This window comes from Dasypus novemcinctus, chromosome 1, assembly GCF_030445035.2.
Source record: "Dasypus novemcinctus isolate mDasNov1 chromosome 1, mDasNov1.1.hap2, whole genome shotgun sequence".
NCBI classification, from domain to species: domain Eukaryota; kingdom Metazoa; phylum Chordata; class Mammalia; order Cingulata; family Dasypodidae; genus Dasypus; species Dasypus novemcinctus.
The window spans coordinates 192893543-192911105 of record NC_080673.1 but is presented as its reverse complement, the minus strand read 5'-3'; the positions used below and the strand labels follow the sequence as shown (position 1 = coordinate 192911105).

Below are 17563 nucleotides of genomic sequence, written 5' to 3'. Positions count from 1 at the left end.
ATTGTTAGGAAATATATAGCCAATTGCTTAGGTATAATTTTTTTCATCCTTTTCTCTTAGATGTAAAATATCCTAAAATGGAGACATATATTTCTGTCTTAGTTTGCTAAGAGTGCTGATGCAAAATACCAGAAATGGATTGGTTTGTATAATGGAAATTTTTTAGGGGTAAAAGCTTACAGTTCCAAGGCTGCAAAAAATGTCCAAATCAAGGCATCAGGTAAGATGCTTTCTTACAAAGGTCAGCCTCTGGTGACCCTGGTGTCCTGCCATGTGGTGAGGCAAGATGACAGTGAATCTGGCCTAGGACCTGGTCTCAAGGCTCACCATCTCCCAGAGCTCAGCTGTGGGCCATCAGGCTTATGGCTTGTTTCTTTCTGGCCTCCTTTCTCAGCCTCAGCTGCTCTGCTTTCTCCCTGAGCCCAGCGATGGGTGTTCAGGCAAATGATTTGTCTCTGTGGCTTTGAGCTGCTCTGTGGGTCCAGCCTTTCTGGCCTTGTGCCTCAGCTCCAGCTACTAGAGATCCTCAAGTCATTTCTCACATGGCAGGATCAAAATGGTGGCTTCCTTTCTCTGTGTCTCTCTGTGTGTTCTCAGTTTATGTAAGACCCAGCAAGAAGGTGGAAACCCAACTTGTGTCATGCCTCACTGACAGTCCAAGCAAATGTGATCTAATCAAAGTCCCTTAACTGAATCTAATCAAAAGTCCCCATTTCACTGCATTTATGGGCACAGGAATGGGTTAATTTAAGAACATAGTTTTTTGGGGGTTCACCAAAGGTAAATAAGAAAAGCGTAACTATGATTCTGGACTATTCCCCTGATTTGTCTGTTTCTGTGCCAATACCATACCATTTTCTCCTTTATATGCTGTTTTGATATCTCTTGGGACCAGGGTGCTTTATTATTCTTCATTCTCAAAAACGTTCTGGGCTGTGTTTTTGGTACAGTTTTTGACAGTGGAATTGTCACTTGTCCTTTCTGGTCTTCTATTTTTTAAAAATTATTTTTGGGGGACTGTTTGAGAGACAGTATCCAGAAGCCATTTTAAACTGGAAGCCATTTTTGAGCCTCTTTCCGAGGAATATGAAACAATCCTCTGGCTCTTTAAAACATGGAGCCAACTTTGTTCAAGGATTTTAAAGGCAGCAGGCATGAAGGCTGTCCACAGTCCAGCAACTAGCTGGATTAAATTTGCTAATGGGGACAATTGGCTCCCTTTTAAGAAATACTTTCTCTTTCCTTTAAAAAGAAGGAAAAAAAAGCAGTCTGTGGGTTCTGTCACCTCATTACTTGAGTTCTGCAGTGAGAGGCAAGCAACTTTCTGACCCTCTTGGACAGCTGGCGCCTGGACCTAGTGGTTGAGTTCTAGAAGCGCCTGCCATGTGGATCCCTCCCCCTCCATGAGACTACATGGCTCTTTAATTATTTGTAAAGACTCTCGCAAGGTGTCCGTGGCCAACCACAATCTCCTAAAACCCAGCTGCACCCAAGTGCAAAGTAGCCACAGATGTTTCTAATTACTCTCTCGCCTTGAGCAGAACCACAGCTGGCCATTAAGAACGGCGGGATTAGTGGCCCTTACTGAGGGAAGAAGGTGCTCATTGGGCCAAACGGAATACCCCTTGGCTGCCGCAGGTCCCATCCTGACAGTCATCATTTATCTGGATACTTTGTAATCGGTCAAATGCAATAGGGAGTGGGGACTTTTTCAATCCTGAGCACGCAGGAGCTGGGTTCTCCTGACCCTGATGGAGGCTGTGGTGTAGGAGGCAGGTACAGACCTCCCTCGTACACCAGGGTTCTCATTCCTCAGGAATTATTTTGGGTCTGATGATTTGAGATGCTTGATTGCCCTTCTTTAGCCAAATTTACACCCTGGATTTACCTTGATCTTATTTAAAATAAAGTTAAAAGCCCTTGGTGCAGTGGAGAAAGCACAGGCTGGTTTGGATCTCAGCTCTGTGCTTACTAGCTGGGTGTCCTCAGGCACCTTAATGAATGCCTCTTGGCCTCAGTTTCCTCAGCTGGAACATGATGATATGGATGTGAGGGTAAGCATCAATGTGTGCTTATTACCAGGAGTGCAAAAAGTGCTCAAGGAATAGCAGCTAGTATGATGATGTATAACATAGGTGGGCAGTTTGCCAGTGGCTGAGGTGTTTTTTCAATGCGGGATTCTCTGCCATAAAACAAGGGCAGTCCCGGGCAAACCAGGATGCTTGGTCCCCTATTATGGGGAAAGAACTGAGGTGAATCCCACAGGTCTCTGCCTTCAAAATGCTTGCAATTTAGTGTGGACATGGCACATGCAGGGGCTTCAAAACATCACCTCTGCTCTCACCAATGGCAGGCATTGCTAATCATTCACAGCATTCTTTGGCCCTGCACCCAGATCCTACCTCAGAAGCTTTCACAGCACAGGCTCCCAAGCTGCCACTATTAGTCAGAGCTGGCAGGGGAAATGAAACTTGTTTGATCCCTTTGATGGTGGCTAGGTTTTCCAAAATTTTCTTTCTCCAAAATGAAAAAAGTTTTCATTTTTGTTAAAATGGACTTCAGGATGCTAACTCTATTAAAATAGTTTCACACACATTTGTGAATTTTTGAGGACTTTTTTTTTTAAGACCTCCTGCCTTTCATTAGAACACAGCAGAAGAGTTTGGAACCCTCCAAAGAATGAATGACTACTTTTAGCAAATTTAAGGAGTAAAAGACAGAGGACGACTCATTATTATTGGATTGACCTAAATCCAACATTAAATAAAGGGCCTCAAGGCACCAGCATGTCAGCTCTAGAACCATACAAAGAAGAGCTTTCTCATGAGCCAGTTTGGTTAACTCAGGATGGGTATTTCCAGGAAACTCTTGAAGGCCGTTGGAAAAGGAGAAACGTCCTTTTAGTTGAGGATGGTGAAGTTCTGGAGCACGTGGAAACTGAGAAAAAACAGAGCTGACAGGGGCCTTAGTGGCTGCTTCATTTCATAATTCCCTCAGTTTATAGTATGAATCACCTTTAAGTGTCTTTTCCAGCTCAATGACTTCAAGTTTGAAAAGCATCATTATATAAAAACCAACAGTGCTGTTATATTAGCTTTACTCAAAGCCCCAGCTCCTCAGTGCTCCCAATGATCCAAGATGCCACTTTGACTCTCCTGATGGATAAATGGCGGTGAGACCAGACAGCAAATTCAGAGGAGCAATCAGCTGCTCAAGTGCATGGACATCCTCCAATGTCCACCATCTCCTCATTCTCTGTGCGGAAGTCATTTCAACAACAATCAATCTCAGGGTAGAGTATGCCCTTCACCGAGGGATTTCCTGTGGCTTAAGAGAGAATAGGCTTCGGAATCATGAGTTGTTTCAAACTCAACCTGGCTCTTTTCTATCTGTATGACCTTGGACAAGTTCTTCAACCTCTCTGGGCATTGTGTATATATAACACCTGCATCCCCAAGGTGCTGAGGAGGTTAAATGAGAGGCAAAGCAGTGTGCAGTAAGAGCACAATGAGTTTCATATCTTTAAATGCCTAGTGATTTTAATTCTGGCTGCTTCATTGACTCTTTGAGTACAGGAAGCCTTATGTGTTTGGCTAGCATTTTATGGGTTTGTCCCCTATCCCAACTGTAAGCACCTTGAGGGCAGAGGCCTGGCCTTTTCCTTATGGAAATCCCTTATAATGGCAAATACTCAAAAAATGAATTTAGGTTTAGCAAACTCTTATCAACCAGTTTATTAATGAGGATACAATTCTAACAGGATTTAAAAAGGAGGGTTCACCAGCCATAAATAGATGGTTTAATATATTATTGTATACTCCATTAATGAACCATGATATGAAAGTTAAAGTCATGTTTTTAAAGAATAGCTAACAAGGTGGCTCATGATATATTACTAAGTAAAAAGGGCAGGGTGTATTATTGTCTCTTCCATATATTACCATTGTTAATGTATCTGAACCTAAGAAGAAAAGACCAGAAGGATAAACATCATAACATTAGCAGGGGCTATATCCGGGTAGTAGAATTAACTTTATTTTCTTTTCTCATCAGAATATTAGCAGGGGCTTTATCAGGGTATTAGAATTAACTCTATTTTCTTTCTTTTTTTGTTCCAGTTTGTTCAAATGATCTATAATGGGCATGTATTATGTCACAATCAGGAAAAAAAGCCTGGTGATTTTTTCTTACTGAGGACAGAGGAGATATCCCATTATAAAATGAATTTCCAAAGGATGTTACAAATCCTGCTTTAGGGAAATTGATCTTGATGGCCTCCTCCCCCATCACCCAACCTTGTATTATAAGTGTGGGTTGTGTTATCCTATTGCATTAAGTGTTCACCTCAAGGTTAAAAAGAAACAGAGAGAGAAAGAGTTTCCCTCAGCAACTGGGCCACTTATTTATAAATCCCTTATCAGAGGCCTTTGAGCTTTCAAGGTCCTGAACCAAGGCCTCCCTGCTTTGTTCCATCACCAGGTGATCTGGCAAGGTTTGATCTCTGGCATACTCTGAAATCTCCGAAAATATACAGTGGATGGCAGAAGGTGGATGCCAGGACCCCTTGCCCAGAACAAAAAACATCCATGACCCCTTGACCTGTAGCCCGAGCACCTGACAGCAAGGCTAATATAAAGAGTGGAGAGGAGGCAGGGTGACTTGCTGTCATGTGTGAGCTCTGTGACCTTGGGAAAACTGCCTAAGTGCTCTGAATCCCATCTGCAAAACAGTAGGATAATAACTGAACCTTGCTCATGGGGATATTGCAAACATACAATGCATCATGTCTGTAGAGTGCTTGAGAGCTCATCCACAGAGGGCAACCATTTCTGCAACGCCTATTGGGCCCAGCGTGCTTTAGCGGCCAAAGCGGCTGGAGGACAGGGCCACAAAGCCCATTTTTAGCTATGCCAAGGGGAATCACAACCTACCTGAGCCCTGGTCTTCCCATCTGTAAAATGGGGTTCATAATGCCTACTTCTAAATACGGTTTTAAGGAGCAGAGAGCACATATGTAAAGAATACAGGAATTCAGAAGCTAGGCAGGCCCAGTGAATGAGTGAAGTGGGTTGAGTGTGGCAAGCTGGAGAGCCTCTGAGAGGGGAGGCGTGGTCAGTGTAGTGCTAGTCAACTATTGCCATCCAAGGATTCAGAAGTCTGGGTCTATTGTTGCTGGATCTTTTTTTTTTTTTTTTTTTTTTTTAATATAAGTGAGGAATTTTGATTTTTAGAGGAAATCCATCAAGGTTAAAATGTTGGCAAATAATTAGAAATTTGTAAGGCAATGCTTGCTGGCCCACCTGTGGTGGCTTGGATGCCTACTGTTTGCTCATACCCCCGCCATGTGACTTTGCAGTCAGCAGAGTAGATTCCCCGAACCCCCCGATGTCAGCCTGGCCCTTGCCACTGGCTCTGGCCAATGGATTGTTAGCAGGTGCAGTGTGAGCAGGTGTGCATAAATGAATTGGCTTTTCCTTCACTTCTACCATCTGCCAGGAGAAGCATAAGTCCTGGGGAGCCACTGGTCCCAGGGTGAGACCTGAAGCACCGGACCCATCTAACCCAGTCCCATTAGTGAGAAAAACAAAATGCTCATTCTCATAGACCACCGAGATTTTGAATTTATGATACTATACAGCAAACTCTGACTCTCATACTGCCCTTGGTCACCAGTTTGAGACCACTGAGGTAAAGCACCTAGCAAGTGACTGATATGTAGTAAGCACTTCATAAACTAGTATTGTGGCATTTCTATAATAGAGTTTGGCCCATTGCCTTGTTCAATGTTTTTGTGTTGATTTAACCTCCTTGAAAGTTGAGCACACACATCTCTCTCTCTTTCACCTACTTACATGCCTACGGGGGTAAATGTCACCTTACACTGTGCCATAGAGTTACAGGCTGTTTGAGACTGAGGACAATGTGCAGTAAACATTGATTTCGTGATCAAGTCCCTGGCCTGGGAGTTTTGACTGTACCTGCTCCACTAACAGGTATGATACAGGTTAGGCATGAAGGATACAGTATGAAATGATAAAACTTCTCAGACCTTAAAGAGTCTAGTGGGACAGTAAGGGTAGTAAATAGCAGCAACAACAAATCTTACAAGAGAAAGTACCAGGGACCAGTAGTAGCAGGAACCAAGCGTTCTTGGACCCCAGAGGAGATAATTAACCTTAACCCGATCTAGGGAGGCATCTCAGAGGATAGGAGATTTAAACCAGGCTTTTTAGACCTTGAATAAAAAGGTCAACTCAGATCAGCAGAATATCTCAGCCTACATGTAGGATCATGTGTTAAAAACGGCTTTTTGATTTTGAATAAAAGAGGGAAATGGCAAAGACAAATGAGTTTATATGGCTAAGAGTCTTCAGAAAAGAGTCAGGTCATCAGAGGGGTGGCGGTTACACACACCTCAGCAGGACCCCAGAGAGAGCCAAAGTAGATACAACCCCAGTTACTAGTTCTCCTGAGGGCTACAGACCCACAGGTTCTATGGTCATGGCAGATGGCTCTGGAGTTCAGTGCCATGTCAGTGGGCCCTACTTTGGAATTTGTGTTCCTGAGTGTGATGGAGTTGGACTCAGATGTGAACCTTCTACACACGCCTCTTCTGTCACTTTTCCTTAACCTGTGTTGGTGCTGGGGTTGGTGTAGACTCAGGAGACTTGAATCTGTGGACTGTTCATGTGCCAGCTGGGTCCTGAGCCTCAGCAGAGTTGCAATTCCTACTCTCTGGTTCGTTGGACTTACCCAGGTCAGCTGACAGGGAGGTGAAGATAGTCAACCACCACACCAGGGAACCGAGAGTGCCTACAACTGCAAGCAGGAGAATTGCATCCCATCCATGTGGGATCTAAGCCTCCTCTCGATATAGAGGTGGAGTGGACATCACCATCCCAGGGTCCACAGGATGGAGGAATAAAATATGGATTAGAGTGGACTTACTGATATTTCTACTATAGAACTATTGTGACTAGTAATGGAAGAAATTGTAGCATTGATGTGGAGAAAGTGGCCATGGTAGTTGCTGAGGCAGGAAGAAGGAAGAAGAGAGGTGATGTGGGGGCATTTTGGGACTTGGAGTTGTCCTAAATGATATTGCAGGGACAGATGCTGGACATTATATATAATCCTGCCATAACCTACTGCATGTACTGGGGGAGAGTGTAAACTCCAATGTAAAGTATTATCCATGTGGTGCAGCAGTGCTCCAAAATGTATTCACCAAATGCAATGAATGTGACTCAATGATGAAAAGAGGTTGTTGATGTGGGAGGAGTGGGGTGGGGGTGGGGAGTATATGGGAACCTCTTCATTTTTAATGTAACATTTTTTTGTGATCTATGTATCTTCAAAAAAACACAACTAAAAAAATGATGGGGTGGGGGGTGAGGAGTGGGGTATATGGGAACCTCTTATGTTTTTCAATGTAACATTTTGTGTGATCTATTAACTTTAAAAAAGATCATTAAAAAAATTAAATTAAAAAAAAAAGAATAGCTTTGCCTACACAAGAAGGTGAGAAGAGCATCCTAAAAGGAAATAAAAAACATATTCAAGACATGTGAGATATGAATGCTTAATATGTTCAGAAAATAAAGGAGTCCAGGGTAGATGTTGAATCAGGCAAAAGTGGGAAGGAACTAGAGATGAAACTGTAAGGTAAGCTGGGAGCAGGTTGTGAACTGCCTTGATGCTATAGATGTTTGTTTTCAAAGATGGCTGCCATCAGTTCCTCCCCTCCTTGTGTGCTCATGCCACCTAGCCCTCAACAGTGGAGTCTATGCCTCTGTGCCTTGAATCTGACTGGCCTGTGACTGCTTTGATGGATCACATACAGAAGGAGTTTCTAGTTATGGGCACTGACAGTTCATAGTTCATGTTTCTTCTCCCTTCGGAAGCTGGCTCTTGAACACTCCTTCTCAGCACCTCGTCTTCATTCTGAGAACCCCATGGAGAGATCTCCACAAGGCATGCCAGGCAACAGCCCTGGCTGGACTCCCAGTTAATGTGAACCAGAAATATGAATGCACCATTCTGGATGTCCAGCCCAGTCAAGCCTATGAAGAGTCTAGCCCCAGCTGGCACTTGAAACCACCCAGAGGCCACTGAACTCTCAAAAAGATAAATGCTAATAATTAATTGTTCCTTGAGTAAACGTTGAATTGATTTGCTATTCAGTAATTAATGGCTAACTGGAACAAGTGTTAAATAAATTATCCTAGGCATGATCTGTAGTGATGGTATACTGGTGGTTTTAAAGTAAAAGAAAACCTGAAAGGGTAAGGTAGTGATGGCAGATACACTGTATGTTCTCTTCACAGTATATTAGGGGGAAAGCAATAATGTAGCTGTTGCTCTATATTCCCTTTGGCTCTGTTGCTCTTGTACTGTTTATTTTCCTCAAAATGGTAACATTCTAGAGAGGCGATATGATGTTCTAGAAAGAGCTCAAGCTTGAAGTCAAGAGCGACTCGAGTTCAAATCCCAACAATGTCACTTATGAGCTGTGAGACCAGGGACAGGCCACTTAATAGAGTAATCTGTGCTCTCATCTGATGCCCTTTAGGAGGCTACCATATCTATCCCAGGATGCTGTGAATGTTGCCTTCTGGTTGGACTCTTCTCTGTAGAACTGCCCTTGGCCAATGGGAGCCATCTTGATTTGATGGCTGCAACCCCCCATATACCCTGGGATAGCTCCCAGGAGACGACTGGCTTATACCAGGCCACAAAAGGTGAACCTCTTCTCCCAAGAGGGGATATCTCTGTGTGAAGTTTATTCTCCAAAACTCTCCCTGAGTGGATTGGGCCAAGGAAGTAGACTGAGCCCATTGCATTCTTGGAGTGTACCCCTTCCCTATCCTTCTTCCCCCACTTCCTTAAAGGTACCCCTCCTCCCCTCCAGAGAACACTCCCTCAGAAAATCATGTACCCCTGAATCTTAGTCTCAGGCTCTCTTTCTGGAGATCCCAATCTAAGACCCTTAATCTCCCTTAGTTTCCCTTTTCCATATACTTCTTCCCAGAAGTTGTCAAGATAATATATTAAAATTGCCTGGCACATGATAAACACTCTGTAATGCTAACATCTTCCTTGTTTTGGTACAAAGGGAAAAAATACGAGGAAAATTCTTTACCCAACCAAGATTCCTCAAGTGAATTTCCATACTCTCTCATATTGGCAAATCTTTTAGAAAAATAGGCAAGTGAGGCATAGGATTTTAAATGTGGGATGTTCATGTCAACCTGGTGGAGTTGTGGGCTTTGACTGAGATGACGTCTGTGAGCACTCAGTAGAGCTGTCCAGGGCAGAGTGAATAGTTGTTGAGCGATAGCTGGTGTCATCCTCTCAGCCTGTAAACGCCAGGAGGACAGCCAGTCCACCCTTTCTCGTCAAGTATCCTCAGCAGCGCAGTGTGCAGCACAGAGGAGGCATTCCTATGTCTGCTCCAAGGAAACTGCCGTGAGTGGGGAACGGAACTGTGCTTCATAAAAGATGGCACAGGCTTAGCAAGTCCACCCCCTTTGGAGTTTGCAGCATAAAGCCAAACTCCGTGCTTCTTGGATTGGTGGGCAGATTTCTCACAAATAGCCAGATTCGCTTGTGTTGGTTGTTAATACAGTTTATTATTGGCACACTTATCAGTAAAGCATACATAAAATACAGTTGTTTTGTAACACACTGAGCCACTGTGTCTTTACATGTGTAGAGGAACATATTAATATGCAAATGGAAAAATTAGTTCTTTAATAAAGTCTCACATAAATACACTGGAATTGCCCCCAAAAAGGAAAAGTCCCCATAAAAGAACCAGTCGAGGGCTTTACAAAATATTATACAGGAAATATATTGTGAAAGGAAAGAACAGCCAACTGAGATACGATTAAAAAAAAAAACACAAAGAAGTTTCAGATTTTTTAAACTGCCCACAAAATTAATAGATTACATGGCTTGAAAATATTTGGATCAACAGCAATTTTACAAAAGCATAAATTCTCAATGGGCCAAGTGCCTTTCTTTGCATAAAAATCTGCCTTCATGCTTTGATGATAAAAAGACATTTCTTGTTACAGCACTTGGGCTAAATTACCCCAGAACCAATGGACATGAGCTTGACCATAAATTACTTTGCTGGGCTCTCAGAGCAACATGTTACCCAGTGAAAGAAAAGGTGAAGGCAAAAATAAAGGTACAGTTAAATTACGTTTCAAAAGCGGATTTTTTTTTCTTTTCTTTTTTTACTGAAACAAGAAACTTTCAGATGCAAGTCAAAAAGCAGAAAATATTTTACAATTTTAAAAAGTCATCTGTAGTTAGGTTCTGCATCATTAACGAGATCCTGAGCACTGAGGATGGACTGACAATATGGCCTTCGTCTGATGCAGGGAAAGGAAATTCAACGCCAACAAGTTGGGGAATGTGCCGGGAGAGGCACGAGCGTTTTTCTCGCATTTTAATTACGATCAGTGCCAGTATCCACATTACCTGTGAAGACCTCCAGGAACGGTCACGGAAGCATGTTTGAAATGATCCTCTCAATTAAAAAGGAAGGGAGGGAGGGAGGGGAGGGAGGAAATCGGATCATGGTGGTTTAGAGATCGCGATCTGCTGGAAAAGTTTGTCTCCTTTTTCTTGCCTGCAGGGAAAGGTCTGAGATAACAACGTGAACCCACTGGCCTACGACAGTGGATCCTGGGCAGATCATCTTACTGGGAAGCCTGTGGTGGGGGGTTTTCTGATTTGGTCTCTTGCGTGGCGGGAGGCTTACTGTTCCACGGGCTGCTGTTCCCCAGCGCGGGTGAATTGTTGAAGTCCTCCTCGTCGTCCATGCCGTTGGCCGCATCATACTGTGTGTTTTCTAATCTAGTGATTAGCCTTTCGTCCTCGTCCCCAAACTCTCCTCCCATCAGAGTTGGCTCTCCTACCACCATCACGTCCTGTGAACAGCAGCTGACATTATTACAGGGAAACCTTGGGAGAGAGAAGCTCAGCTTAAAACAACCGTGGGAGGAGCTGGGGAACCTAGGACAGGCACGCTTGTGCAATGTGCAATGGGGCCAAGTACTGATGGTGGGGGCCGAGACGCATATTTGATTTCTACAGGAAATAAACATCGCCTCCTGATGTGTAACCACCACACGAGTTTATGTCCTTAGTGTGCAGCCTGACACCGGAGAAGGAGCAATGCTAGCAATCTGCAGAGATAAAAAAATGGATTTTTCAAAATTAAAAAAATCCACGCTTTTAACTTGCCAACAATGGGGACTCTTGAGAGGGCTCTGGAATCCTCTGCTGGGTGCTTTTGTGATACCTCCAAAAAAGCCGGCACTCTGAGTCGGTGGCCTGCGTGCGGCTTTGGAAACTAGCAGTGAACAGACACCCATAAGATGCAAATCGGCAATATTCACACAACTCATTCCAAATGGCACTTTCTCTGTCCCAAGGATGGTCTATGTTTTAATTGAAGATAGAATCTCGCTCTTCTCTACTCTGCCAGGCCCTTTTATGCAGCCAATATCCTTGACATTCTGCTACTTAATTATGGTAATTAATTTAGGTAAAGTTTTCGATAAAAACAATGTTCACACTGATTTGACAATTTGCATAGCTAATTAAGTCATTAGCAAAAACCTGCTGATTGCCAACAAGCCCGGAATTTACCATCTGTTATTTCATGGTGCCTGTCACCTATCCCCACACAGGCAACCCTGCCACCAATCTGGGCAGTGAAGAGGACCGGTCTGTCCAGCTGGTGCCATAAAAGGAAGATGAAAAGCGCTAATTATAATTACATTGATGAAGCTGGCAGTCATCAAAAATGGAAGCGTGCAAGAAGAATCCATCTAATCACTCCTTTAAGTACAAACTGTCCTTCCATGCAAACAAGTAAGCCACCTACTGTAGCTGGGAGCATCTTGGAGGCCACTGCTGGAGAGGCACAGGGACGGGGGAGAAAGATGCATACACAGGGCACAGCTCCGGCCTCTTTGTTCAAAGGGGACCATATGGGGTTGATGGGTGACCTGGGCATGGGACAGGAGACCTGTCAGATGGATACCTCTGGGCAGGCTCTGAGCAATATTCCACATAAAAGTGCGGTGACTCCAGGAGCTTGACCAACTGCTAGAAGCCTCCACGGGGCCAGACAGAGCAGGGCTGGGCCAGATTCTTTTAGGGGCACAATGGTGAGCTACCCGCTGGGGAGAATAATTCAATAGGACACCTTAATGACGGGGCAGACGTTCTCCTTGCTGGGGCTCTGCCAAGAGAAGGCTCTCCTAGGGCAGTAAGGTACAATACTGCCTATGGCCAAGAGAAAGTCCAGGGGGCTCCTCAGATCTCCTCTAGCACTTTGAATACTTTCCTTTGATTAATACCTGTCTATTAGGGAGTAAACACTTGCTTTTCTTTTATTTGTCCTTCCCTCTGCCCCCCACTCCCCCCGCCCCATTGGCATAACTAGAATTTCTAGACTTAGGGAGATGGTCAACAGGCTTCAAATATGTGTTTGCTGTCCAATCCTTCTTGGGAATTGATAAAAATGATTCTAAAGAGAAATGTCCCAGATGAAGTAATTGCTTAAAGTATGAACTTGGTAAACGCCCAATAAAGGTGCTGGTGAGCTATTTAGATGGGTGCTTCCAGGAATGTGTTTATGATGCAACGAAGAGCCAGAGATGACGCTGACGTGGGAGGAGACTCCAGAGCCTCCTGAAGGTGAGGTGCAAAGCAGACACAGTATTTCTAACTGGCCAGAAGTCCAATAGGATTTTGGATGGCATCTGGCCACTGCACAGACGTGAAAGTTATCTGGTTAGCTGGGGCAGCTGCTGGAGGACCCATGGGGTGCTCAGTAGAATGAAGTGCCACCTAGTTCCAGGCGATTAGAGTCAAGAGCAGAGGGAAGTGGAAAGAGTTTGGCAAGTTTGGCCAGAGAATGCCATCGGGGGTTCCTCTCACCTCTAGTCCTGTGTGCAGTGCACTTGGAAGGGCTTGGGAAGTGCATGCATGTGGTAGCAGGGACGGGAGAAGGAGGTTAGAAGCAAGCACATTATATTACATTAGTATTGTGACTACAGGGTCATTGACAGAGGCTGGGGGAGGATGGGGAGGGAAAAGAGGATTAGAAGTAAGAGGAAGCTAACTTAAGCATGACGTTAGAAGAAAAGTTCCCATTTCTCCAGATGCATTATATTAGAAACAGTCATTCAAGAAAAGTGCTATGAAAAGAGTGGTTTGAATCACTTCAAGTGGGGCTGACATACGTTGCTAATATGGTCGGTACATCTCTGTTGCTGGAACAGCTGGAAACGATGCCCAGGCAGGGATATTTTTAAGCTTCCTAAATTTCAGAGAGAGGCCACATTAGCTTTACTGCTTATAAAAAATATCCTTAGCCAGACACACGACTGCATGTGCGTGCGTGTGTGCATGCGAATGCCTGGGAGATGGGGAACTATGTGAGACGCGTGGGTGTGCAGTGAGGAGTTCGTGTGCACGTAGATACTTGAGACCTCTTACACAAGGAGGGCACGTCTCTCCCTGGTTCTCCTCAACCTCTAGGCAAGGACAGCGACTCTCTGCTCTGGCAGTCTTTGCCTGCTTATCCTCACGCAAAGGAAATGGAGACACAGCGTCCATGCTGGACTGTCTCGAATGGTGGGATGTTGGCAGCATCTCCCCCCACCCTGTGTCTTCACAACTCCCCCCGACAGTGGTCGTGCGACTGCACTGCCTTCCCCTCTCTGCTGTCTTGTGTGTCCCACACCGGAGGCAAATTCGATCCAGCTGCGAGTTCCCCAAACGCCCTCAGGCTCCCCACAAGGCAGGCCTCTGCTGCTCGGCCAGAGGCCCGGAGGGGCTACCAGCTCTTGCCCGTTTCGCCTCTTCTCCCTAATCCCCCGTGCAAGGACCACCAACCTCTGAGGAGGACTGGAAGTGACTCCTTTCAGGGCCCCTCAATGCTTCTCCTTAAATTGGCCAGAAGGGGTCACTGCTGTTGAATGACACAGGTCTCCATCCCTCCCAGGGTTGAGGCTGCAGTTCGGGATGGCTCCTAGCCCCTGCCCATGGGGTGAGAAGCAGAATCCAAGGATTAAACCCTAGTCCTCGCCAGGTACACACACTGCTGCCACGGCAGCTAAGCGTGCCACCGTTGTGGCCGCGGCGGTAAACTGAGTCTCTTCATGCCTGTGGACCAGGCACGGAATGCCTGCAGGTGGCATTTCTATTTTCACAATCAAATATTGATGATTCAGCAGACAGGGTTGAAAGATGAGGTCGCTACAGGCCATCCAATGCTGAACGCTGAAAGTCCATCCAGCGAGAGTGCACCTAGATTTTTGCACAGTTCCTAACCTGGTTTTTTTCTCTGTCTCACCTGGCCATCTGTAAGTTTCACTTAATTAAACCATCTTTAATTGCACGGTGTGGGTGTACTGTTAAAAATTCAGTTCTCGCTTTCTAATGGTGCCTTGTTCTCACAAAGTCCAAAGGGTCTCAACTCATTAAAAATATACTCTTGACACCACTAAATGTGGATGTTGCTTTGGAGGGGAGGAGCATATGGAGTAGGAAAAAAAAATGTACGGTTCTTAAAATAAAAATGAAAGAATTCTGACTATACCAGGTAGGGCGAAATACGAGGCACTTTGCTGCCATGCTCACCTTCTATACCTGGGACAGACACCACCGATGGCACATCGAGGGCAGTCTAAGCTTCAGAATCCTTCTCCATACTCTGCTCTGTGCATCTGACACCAGGAGGTTGAGGAAATATCTGTGCCATCCCAAGATTAGACATCGAGCTCTTTGAGGATAAGGTCTGGGTCATTTCTTAATTTTGTATTGACAGTATCTGGTGTAATGTGGGGCCCATAAGAGGTGTTCAAAACTTTGGTTGAACTGATTGATATTCTTGAAGCAACTGTGCCTTAAGTAGCTGTGTCACAGTTACAGAATTTTCTGGAATGAGTTCTCCTTATTTGTTAGATAAAACTAACCAACATTAGTTTCTAAAGCTCCAGGAATGGAAGAATAAATGGGCTACTGGTGTGTGCATTTGGAGTTGCTTCATTTACGCCAAACCATTTTCTCTATGCACCTTCCAATTTAACCAGGAGTGGGGATAATGTATTGATGCCTTAATAAAGAGACTCAGCTTTCTTCCTTTGATTCTACACCTCCCCTCCCCCTGCCTCTTTAGGGGTGTGAAGCCTAGTTTACTGAAGAGAGGCGAGTCTGGTATTGTTTGAGAACTACAATTCCTAGTGGTCTTAAAATTAAAATGGTACCTTCCCCAACAGGCTGGCCACCCTCTCCATGGCCCCTTCTTTCTAAAGCAGTGGGAGCAGAAATGCTCCTCTGATGTACGGGAGATGGGAGAAGAGTTCATGTGGCTCAGGCAATTCTCAGGTTGCTGATGGGTCTGGTTTTGGCCAGTGGAAAATGTCTACAAGTGGGTGGGGGAGACTTGAAAGGCACATTTGGAAGTAAACAGGGAATCCCTAGGCAAAGCTGAACTGTCGCATGGCGAGAGAGAGAGCAGGATTAGAACAAGAAGTGTGAGAACAACACACCAAGAGGGAGAGAAATGGAAGGGAAGGTAAAAGGTCAAAACTGTATTGGTTGAGGGAAGTAGCAAGAAATTGGGCACATGTCCGAAGACAAAGTCCCTGGAGGAAAGCCGAGAAGCTACAAGAGTATCAGGTTCAAATGACAGTCAAACGCCTGGTAACAGGGTGATGTGACGAGACAGCAGAGAAGGAAAACCCACAAGGGATCGTGAAGGGGAGAAGGGCAAGCAGCGGCTTAAAGGGGCATGAGAATTTAAACGCCATAAATGATCTAAGACAGGCTGGGGAATCAGGAGACAGGAAGGAATTAGGTAAAAAGGGAAGAAATAGGAGACAAAGAATAATCACACGGAGGAATGGAAAGTTCCTGCACAGTTTTCCCTATTTGGGGGGGACCCTCAGCTGCCACTTTGGAGTTTTAAGAACCTCCTGCCCAGTGGCCTGTTTGCTTTGCTATGACCCTGAAACGAAAGAAAGGAGGTCAAGAGAGGTGAGACCAAATGTTTGTGTGCTGGGCTGATCTGCTCCTGAGCTACTGATGCGGGTAAAGCAAAGTCCACCGGGCTGCCTTTTAAGTGGCTGCAAGTTAATTACCTGAGTCTTAAAATAAGAGGGGACATCCAGCCCCATGCTGGGAAGGCCCATGTCGAATTATAATACGGAGCCTGAGGGCCGGGAGCCAGTTTCCAGTGGAGCATCCGGTCCCAGATGATGGTGGTGAGAGGCCCTAATATTGCTGCTAAGTGATAATTTAATTAAACCTTAAGTGACATATCTCCTGTCGGTGACTCTGACGGCTTTTTAATTCAGGTCCTACTGCAGCACAGACTCTGAATATTCCTTTCAAACTCCCAGTTGTCAGGGGAAGGTTTCCCTGGCAGAGTTCCTCCCCACCCCCCCTGTCCCATCCCAACCTTTCCCCTTCTCCCACCTCCGACCTGCCCAGAAGGTTCTTGAAGTTCCAAGAGATTTAAATTTGGGCCCCTTGCATAGAATGACAGGCACAGGCAGGACTTCAGACCTAAAAGGGAAGTGAGACTTACAGGTACCTGACTGGACAGACTCAGGTTTGCAGCTGGCGTCTTCTTCTTGCCACCAGTGCTGTTTGCATTGTTCCCAGCGCTGCTGTTGGAAGTGCTGCTGGTGGAATTTTTTCTTTTTCTCCGTTTAGTAGTCGGTTGCCTTGTGGGTTCTGCTGCAGTAGGGAAGAGGGAAGAATGATCAGTTCCAGGCCCAAAGCGCCAGGACAATCATTAGAATCCCATCCTTCAAATGAAATTATTTTGGCATTGAAAAGAACTATTAATTTTTTCCATTTCTTTTAACGTTACCAAAAAAACAAGGCTGGAGAACTATTTTTAGCAGTAATATGTGAAACCCTCTTCTTTTGTAGGTAAAGTTATTTTATTTGATTGTTGTTTCTCACTTCATACATATGACTATAATCTACCCATATAATTTAGGGATGAACTACAGATACCACTTTCATAGTTGAATTAAAAATGTTATGACCATTACAACATTTGGATTTTTTTTTTCCCAAAAGAAATGGTCTTTTTATTGTGTGTCCATGGCAACAAAGTCAGGGTAGTGGATTTTTTTTTTAAACCTGGCCTGCCTTCTGTTTATATCAAAGGGAGGGCTCCTGGGCACTCTAAGGCGCCTCCAAGGGAAGACAGAAGTATAAACTTTAGACTGCTCAATTAGTGAATCAGCGTGTAATATCACCATCTACTGGAAAAGTGTTGTATTGCAGTCTAGCTCTATTTTACACCTGGAATACTCAAGTCAAAAGAAAAAACGGTTCTATCAGCTATAAATATGGAGCTTAGAGATTCTCAAGCTTAGTAAAAATGCTCATGGTCTGGACCCCGGAGTTGAAAGAATTAATTTCAAAGCTGCTGGAAATAATGTCCTAGGATGCTATGACCAGTATACTACTAGAAGGAAGCTAGCTAGACCTGAAAGGAAGGCCTGTTCAA

At 44.7% G+C, this 17563-nt stretch overlaps 1 protein-coding gene across 12 annotated transcripts in view; it reads right to left on the bottom strand.

Annotated features, from left to right (window-relative positions):
- Nucleotides 1-9607: 9607 nt before the first annotated feature.
- LDB2 (LIM domain binding 2) overlaps nucleotides 9608-17563 on the bottom strand; it is a 386211-nt gene continuing 378255 nt past the window's right edge. For 3 of the 12 annotated variants that reach the window (XM_058300561.1, XM_058300589.1, XM_058300621.1), the window contains exons 7-8: nucleotides 16625-16776; nucleotides 9608-10943 (exon numbers count right to left, since the gene is read on the bottom strand). In XM_058300561.1, the coding sequence (XP_058156544.1) occupies nucleotides 10713-10943; nucleotides 16625-16776 (383 nt within the window). In that variant the 3' untranslated portion in view covers nucleotides 9608-10712. The other 9 variants (XM_004474229.3, XM_071217180.1, XM_071217181.1 and 6 more) reach the window with 9 other exon arrangements.